Source organism: Mesitornis unicolor, unplaced genomic scaffold, assembly GCF_000695765.1.
Source record: "Mesitornis unicolor isolate BGI_N332 unplaced genomic scaffold, ASM69576v1 scaffold2211, whole genome shotgun sequence".
In the NCBI taxonomy this organism is placed as follows: Eukaryota; Metazoa; Chordata; class Aves; order Mesitornithiformes; family Mesitornithidae; genus Mesitornis; species Mesitornis unicolor.
In genome coordinates, this window is record NW_010164248.1 from 83,931 (window position 1) to 92,462 (window position 8,532).

Here is an 8,532-nt window from a genome sequence, read left to right on the forward strand (position 1 = left end):
AAAAGCTGGTTGCTCTATTAGAAATAGCTTAGAATTTCTGCCTAGCTCGCCTGAAGTTTGCTGTATCAGAGGGCTGGATGCCAGCTGATGGGCAGGCATCTTGTTCGATCAATACTTATGACACAGCCTCAGCCATCCATGAAAACGTGTGCGTGTTTGCGGGGGCAGCAACTACATTCCATTCTTAAGGAAAACCAGAGTTAATTCAAAAGGTTAAATCAAACGGCAGCTTTTTTTCCCCCTTGAAAATCCTAGCTGGGATAAGAGCAGTGTTAGCAATCCAAGCAGCAGGAAAAAAAGCCAGGGTTTCTCAAGCCTACTCGCACATCCTGTACTTTGAGAAACCGAGCTCTGGGCTTTGTTGTTGTTTCAATTCTTCCCCACCACATTTGCCTTCTTTATTTTCTCTTTGTAAAGCGTCTCATAGTTTTGATTCATTCAGCGCTGAGGTCCACGGAGAGCTTGACACAGTGGGATGGATATGTACGCTCTCATTAACACCCAGCTGCCAGCTCTGGGCAGGGATTTCTTCCAACTCCAACCTGGCTACTTCACGACTTTTCCAACTCTCTGTTAAAAATTAAAGCAATATTCTGTGCGCTCTGCTCTTCAGACAATGGCAGAATTCAATGCGAACGTTGATTTTGGACCTGGTCTCCAGCTCGCTGGGTTGGAGTTGGCCTGATCTTTAAGGCTGAAAATGCTGGGAGCCAAAGCCTACAGAGCTTCAGAAGGAGAGCTGCAGTCTGCAAAGCCCATCCAAGACGGGTGCCCACAGACATGTCAAAACCCCAACTTTTCCATCTGCTAAAAAAGCAGGACTTGATGGAGAAAACATCTCTGTGTCACGTAGCAGGGGTCATGCCTCATCAGCCCTGTCTCGTGCAACGCACGGGACTCTCAGACCTTCCCTTCCAGAAAGCACAAAGAAACCACAGAGGAGAGTAATGGAACCCTCCAAACCACACCAAATCCATGGAAATGAGCTTTTAATGGATCCAAACAATGAGCTCTTCTGTAGACATTTTGTAAGAAAATTGAAAACACGCTAATAAAATGGCTATCGTGTTCATTCGTGAGGAAAGTGGGCAAGCCTACCCTCTCTGCTCATGGAAAATGCAGGAAAGCTCCCTCCAGTTCAGAAACATGAATGAGACTCAACAGAGCAAAAACCAGAGCCTTGTCTTCATTAGAAAATCCATACTTTTACATGGTGGTGACAAAAGACTAATCCATAGGGCTACATAAGTAGCATCTAAAACATCACCCTACAAATGCTAAATAGAAAAGGGCGAGTAAAAAGAGGTAAGGTTTGTAATTAAAGGATTTGTTCTCCCTCAGCAGAATCTGTCTCCTGGAGATGCCAAAGCCCATCAAGAAGGATCTAGCCTGGGCGGATCTGAGCACAGCTCATTGCACAAAGTGCGCAGTGCCTTTCATTCCCTTGCCTGGTGTTTCATAGAATGGTTTTGGTTGAAAAAAACCTTTAAGATCATCGAGTCCATATTTCTCTGTGTACTTTTTGTATCTTACATGTTATCATCCTGGAACAATTTTGGATGTGAGAAACTCACTCTTTTTGGGGCATTGGAAAGCATCCTGGTTGAGGTATGGCATTACATTCATCACTGATAACAGAGCTGGCTTAGCATTTAGTTACGCAGTGGAAGCAGGGCTATTAATAAAAGAAGTTAAATTATTGGCAGAGAACCTCTGAAATTATGGAAGGAAAAGCTTTATTCAGTCAGCAATTCCACCCTTAAGAAGATGTGATGGAATTGTTCCCTTAAGTGCAATTTTTATGGTTGCTTCCAGGATAATTTAAAGATATCACCCCCTTCTCTACAATTTATTCATAAAGGTCTTTGCAGCAGGAGGATGTGTCTGATTTCAGCTTTGATGTTTCCTTTCTGCATTTTGCACCATTATTGCCAGGGGTGCTTTTTCTTGCGTCCTCCTCACCAATTCTTTTCTTCTAGCAGTGTTCAGAAGCCAGCTGGGTATAAGCACATCCTTCTCTCAGCGCTCACACACTTCTCACATCCCTGCAAACCTCAGCAGATCCGAACAGATCCTGCTCTTTCCCAGTCTCCCCAAGCACAGGATCTGTGAATTTAGCCATAAACTGGTAACGTCTGCCCTCTTTGCTCATCTTTTCCTACAAAATGAAATAAATCCTTGGCACTGGCAAAGCTGGCCCAGTGCTGGTTAAGAGAACAACCTTCTCCTTCCCCACCCTCAATTTCCCCCCCTCCACTGCTGTGTTTCGCAGACTGTGTATATTTTTCAGAAAGTGAGCAGGCAACTTTCCATGCCAGAAATTTCTCATTATACGTTGCACAGCCCCAAAAGCTCAGGAACTCTTGATCCCTCGAGCTCCCTCAGAATACAATGAACAAAGGCATAAAATAAGCCACCATTTGAAAGTGTCACATTCATTCGAGATGAGCTGCAGGAATAACTCTGGAACCAAGCAACCCTGAACATGGAGGATATTTAGGTTCAAATCCAAACTTGATGTCGTGTGCACGTTTTCACATTTTGCAGATAGAAAAAGGAAATCATTTTCCTTCTGTAGTTGACTAAAACTCATCCAGTGCATCCAGCTGCAGCTCCCTCACACTCCTGGGAGATCCTGGCCTCCGTTATCAGCAGAGAAAATCTCACATAAGAAAAGTATCTTTATTCTTCAGGGATTGAAAAAGAAGCCTTGATTCCAGGTGCCATTTGTGGTGAGAGATAAGTATCACCATGGGAAACCAACAACATTATCTCTACTCCCGCCTATTCCCACCAATAAACAGCCCAAAGAAGATTAGTGGTAACTGCTGCTGCGTTAATGAGGGAGATATCATTAATCAGCAGCCGGAGTGACACCGGCTCTGACCTTTGGCTCAAACACAATCCCATCTGCTGACTTCACTCCCCAGGAGGAATCTTCTAAGGAGAAAATACAAGCTCCTGGGAACTAGGGGGGAATTTAACGTAGACATTTAATCCAGTTTTAATATTTCCTGGATGCTTAGCTTGGATGAGGAATCCAAAAGCAAGAGGAAGCCATCTCCTCCTCCTAAAGCAAGATGGTCTCAGCACAAGCTGAGAAATCACTCCTTTCACCAGCTATAAAGTTAGTGCAAACAGACTCAAGAAGGGAACTCTTGCAGCTAAATCTCACGATTTTAGGCTTGGAGCACACCTGGATAAAGAAAATCTCCTCTTATGGCTGTGGTCATTACTTTGATTAAAACCCTTGGCCCCGTGAGGAGGTTGCTTGGGCTGCCGCAGCTACTTTGGCAGTATGGACATTTCAGTAAATCGGCAGTTAGGTGCCGTAGCAAACAATTTGCTCCTGATGCATCAAAGCACACAGCAAGCTCTGAGATAGGGCCAGATCTTCCTACTTTTATAAAGTGCTGCCATCAGATGAACCCCTTACAAGATGCTGGCTCTCCATTGCCCTGTTCATACCGCTTTAGTGACTCACGTGGGGTACGTGTCCTAGAGGGGAGCAGTGATGACCCAGACAAAGGTATCCACCTTCTGACTGGTGATTCATGTCTGGGAAACAAGCCCTTGAAAACAATTTCAGTCCTGTCAGTTTACAGCATCCCTCATGTTTATGTTGTTCTTGCAGAAGGAGCCCTAGGTCAGCAAACCATACCAAAGGAAAGCATCCTCTTTTGGTGGTCTCCCTAGCAACTGGGGGAAGATAAGTGACGGAACAGACACCGTAGATGCTAGATGTGTCTTTTTATGGCCATCCAGGAAGGAGAGTGAAAGGAAGCTGTTTATGGCCACATCGCGCTGCTTTTGCAGGCGTTCTGGGAAGCAGGGACCCACGCAGAGGCCCCTCGCATCTGGATGACAGATTCAGACAATGGATTGTTTTTAATCTTGGTATATAGGAGATTCCAGCTAAACTGATTTCAGATGTGCTTTGCCTGGTCCTGAGCCAGCACGGGTGAGGCAGACCAAGGCATGAACTACTTTTTGTGTCCTGAGGTTGGGCCCCATGGTTCTGGTGCGCAGTCCAGCCAAATTGCATGAGACATCACTGGGAATGGGGAACTGGTTCTTCACCTGAGATGCTGGTAAAATGCTGGTTTGCATCTCCTGGGTTCCAAGTCCTTGGATGCCTAAGCACTGCAAGAAACCCTTCTGTTAAAATTTTAGAAAGTGTTCTGGCATCCTGCCGAGGAAAATCCACTGACACAGATGTCTCCTCAACACAAAAGAGCCTCCATCCCCCACTGAAGGATTAACCTCTGTGGCTGGCGTCTCACTTTGGAAAAGTTTTTCTGGAGGGCTGAACCCAGGTCACATGGCATGCACCGACACAGAGATGATGAGAATTATCCTAGCAAGGAAAATGTCTGGATTGCAGGAGAGTGGGGGTATGGGAAGTCACCTGGAAGCAGTGACGCTCCTTTCCCTGAGAACTGATTACTGGGAGAAACCCCACAGGACATCGCATGGTGTCAAACCTGCAGTGCCATGGGGTGCGTTGCTGTGTTGGTGACTGCTTCAAGTGCTCTCTCTGAGTAACTGGAAACAAATTCCAGGTTGAACAATTGGATTTCAGTGTGTTCATCATCCCTTGTCTTGGTTACAACAGAGCCTTGGAGAGGAATGTAAAGTTCCTGAAGCCCAGATAGGGAGGACACAGCCACACCAGCACAACGGACAAGTTTTATCCCAAAAATGGCAAACGCAGGCCAGCAGGGTTTCATTAGGGTACACGGGAAAGAGCTTTAACAACCAAGGCAGGAAAAATTTAATGCTCTTTTCCTTTTCATTTGCCAGATGTTTGAAAAAATACAACAAATGTTTATTCCCCCGCTTCTGAGAGGTCCAGCCTGCCTGGTGATGTATGCATCTCACAAGAACTGCCGAAAAACACTTGGGCAGAGTGTGTCCTTCCCATAGAGGTCTGCACACCTCAGAGAGATGCCAGCAGTGATGAAGGAGCTGCTGAGAGTGGACCTTCAGGAACTGGAGCCAGAATTTAATGAAGAGGGCTCAGATTGATGTTTAACATCCTGACTGCACCTCACCCTGCCTGTGCTCCATACTACAGAAGTGTGTGTATTACAGCATGGACCAAGGCATTGCCTCGCTCCATGAGTCCTGAATTTAATTAAAGAAATACAGAGGACCAACGTACCCAGAGTCCAAGAGCAAAGAGCAGTTCCAAGGGCTTCCAGAAGCAGGCAGAGTTCAGCCTTAACTACCACAACTAGTCTTAACATCGTTAAATTTTCACACCCCAAATTAAACTAGTCCTCTGGTCTGAGGATCAGTCATTTGGTCACTTCTAAGCAATCCCATTATTTTTCACCTGGAAATTATTTCCCATCAGACCCTGCTGAGCTGTTCAGCTGGATCCTTTCTGTTTCCCGCAGCCTCCAGACACTGGGGTCTGACTGCCGACCCTGCAGATCAGCTCGCCCACCTATTCAGAGTGGAGTTGCACCTGCACATCTGGGCAAGGCATCTGGGTTCTCCACTGAAGTGTTTTTAGAAGGTAATCAATACTCCTCCAATGCTGAAGAAGAGGCAAGGCTGCATTCCTCACCACTTGACTTCAAGCTACAGTAGCTTCTTGGCTACTGCTAAAGCAGTAGTGCTTTAGAGCAACCCTAACAAAGCACCAACCATGCCTCTGAAGCACTGCATCATTTCCAAGAGAAATACTGATGCTGAAAAGGTCACTTCCATTCACAGCTCAGTTGAAGAGGAGCAAGGTGCATCCCACAAAGTAATCAGAAAGATAGGAAAACAACAGGAAAAGCAGGCAGAGCAGGCATTTTAAGTGCCCTTGTGCTCTTGGATATCTGGGAATCCCAGTGCTGAGCAGTCTGGTAAAGCCATGCAGAAGTCTGCAATCTTACCTTCACATCTGTGGCTGGTCTCGCTCTGCTTGTGTCCTGCAGGGCATTTGCACTCATAAGAGCCCACTGTGTTGATGCAGTTTCCACCTTGGCAGAGGCCAGGGATGGCTTGACATTCATCCACATCTACAGGAAGAACAGAGATGTTAGAAAGTTAGAACCAGCATGCTCATGTGCTGCAGATATTGTTTATACTCTAGTTCTGCTTGCAGTAACAGTGAGTGACAAATCTATTAAATCTTCTCTCCTGAAGAGACTGGACCATAAAATGCAGATTACAATAGACAGCAAGAGAGTTATCCTCTTCAGCCTTCCTGGTTTTCTCCTGTGACGTAGGATAATTTATCCTGGCCAATGTGGGATTTGGGCTGTAAATCTGGCTTTTGACCGTGGCAGGTAAAGGCTGAAATTAGTTGCAAATGCAGACAGGAATTCATGCAACTCTAAATGGAGACCCCTGCAACACACTACTAGGGAGAAGCAAGAGCAGCTCCAAGGCTGCTGTCAAAGAGATCTGCTGGTGGGAACTCAGTGGACCATTCTGCTGCTTTTGCCTGGGTGTCCTAGATATTGAACGCAACCTCTAAGCATGTGATTTATGCACATTTTATTTGATTGTGTGGTCTCAAAGGAGTTATAGTTTCTGTTTTGAACCAATAATACAGTTTACAGCGCACTGGACACCCAATACAAGTGCTGATCATGTTCCAGTGCTGGCACAGAAGATCCAATGACAACAGCAGCACCACAGAATGAGGGTATCTGGAAGGCTGTAAATTAGTTTTAAACCTGAAGGAACACTGGCTTGCCTCACTACATCCTGTGGGATGGAGGAATGTCACCTGAAAACCACAGCACGGTCAGAATATTTGAGCTAAGGCAATCTTAGGTGATCCCATGAGAGACCTAAAGTCCATGGTGATGCTCTAGGACATACAGTGACAGATTTAGCAAAGTTTACACAGAGAACTGTGCTCTGTATCGGTGCTCCCGGCAGTCATTCATCATTCACGCTTTCAGTGCACATCAGGATGGATAAGGGAACATCCTTTAGAGGTTCATGGCATTTACCTTGGCAGGCTCCAGTACGAATGTTGGGAATGAAACCTCGGCGGCAGGGGTGAGGCTGGGCAGGGCACATCTCACACGGGTGACCCCAGGCCCGTCCAATGGTGGCACAACACATGGTCTTGGTGCAGACGATCCCACTGAGTTGGCCCTGGCACATCTGGTTGTTTACTTGGCTAAAGCAGGGACCAGTACGATAGTCTGAGGGGAAACACAAACATCCACAGGTTAGATCAACACACAAACACAAGGTTTCTTGTCTATTCTCCTTCCCAGCACAACCAGTCAGGTGCAAAGTCAACAAATTCTGGGGGGAAAAAAGTCTGCAATCATGAAAAGAACAAAAATTTAAGACCAAGCTGGAGATCAATACTGGCAGTAGTGACCTTCTTTCTGCTGTATGTTGCATGTCATCATCTCAAGGTTCTCTAAGCCAGCTCTTTCTCATCTCCCTCAGGCCCATCCCATGTACTGTACTTATTCTGTGCCTTGAGTCATTCCCTTTAAATATTGGCCCTAGATTGAACTCAAAATAGGAAATGTCAGGCAAAGAGGCAATTTCAGGGCTGCACGTTCACCTGTTCTGTGGAACTGCTGGGGTCAGCAAAGCAATCAAACTTCATTTTAGTTCGGGGCAAAGATGCATGTGGATATGACGTGGTACAAGCATCTCATGGACAGCCTTAGTGGACATATCTTCCTGCCAGACCACTTCGACTTGGTCTGCAGAGGAAAAGTCCTACATCTCACCCACAAAATTCTCTCTGGGAGAGAATTTCCAAACCTTTCCTGGTGATGTTTGCTGCAAATCCCGCAAATGGATTTCTGCACTCTCTGACAGGCAACCTCCTGCAGTAAAACATGTCATTGTGATTAATTTCTTTGGTTTAGCTCTTAAAAGTCCCCTGGCAATTTTAACTAGATCTTTAAAACCCAGATGCTGCAGAAACAACCAGCCTGCTTCTCATTCCCAACAAGGATCCTCCTAGCCCTTAAAACCTAAAAGATTTTGAAGGGCTTGCTTGCACTAAGGAATGTGGTTTTGCCACTGTCTGGGCTCTCGTGACCCTTGATTAGGGATATTAGCACAGCAGGCATTCATCAGGAAACTAAATTCTTAAACAAAGTGGTTTTTTCCCTGCTACTGGGAATAGATGATTGCAGGCAAGTGTTTGATCTGTGGCTGGAAAAAGGACCTTTAACCATATTATTGTCAGACCAGAAAATTCCACATTAACTGTCGAAGGAAGTTAGGTGTTGGTCAAATAGCTGTTATTTCAGATAGTCTGGCTGAGATTTGCAAAGTTGCTTAGGGAATTTTGGTGCTGGAGTGCCTGGTAATTAGTAATTGCCTGTGAACCCAAATCCCTGCATCAGTCCCCAGATTAGCCCACAGCTGTCTTTGCAGTGAAACATTTGGATTTGACATGTGAAGCAACGACGAAACTTGTGTGGAGGGTGGATACACCTAAATCATGAGCCATGGGCAGCACTGGCACCACATCTAAAGATTAATAGATCTGTTTCCAGAAATGTCTTTTTTATATATATTTATTTATATATTTTATAAATA

At 45.5% G+C, this 8,532-nt stretch overlaps 1 protein-coding gene across 1 annotated transcript in view; it reads right to left on the reverse strand.

The window, feature by feature from the left end:
- The window catches only part of FBN3 (fibrillin 3), a 56,327-nt gene extending 49,208 nt beyond the window's left edge, over positions 1 to 7,119 (reverse strand). Inside the window, exons 1-2 of the mRNA XM_010194224.1 lie at positions 6,963 to 7,119; positions 5,892 to 6,017 (exon numbers count right to left, since the gene is read on the reverse strand). Coding sequence (XP_010192526.1) covers positions 5,892 to 6,017; positions 6,963 to 7,119 — 283 coding nt within the window. The remainder of the gene's footprint in view (positions 1 to 5,891; positions 6,018 to 6,962) is intronic.
- Positions 7,120 to 8,532: the final 1,413 nt, after the last annotated feature.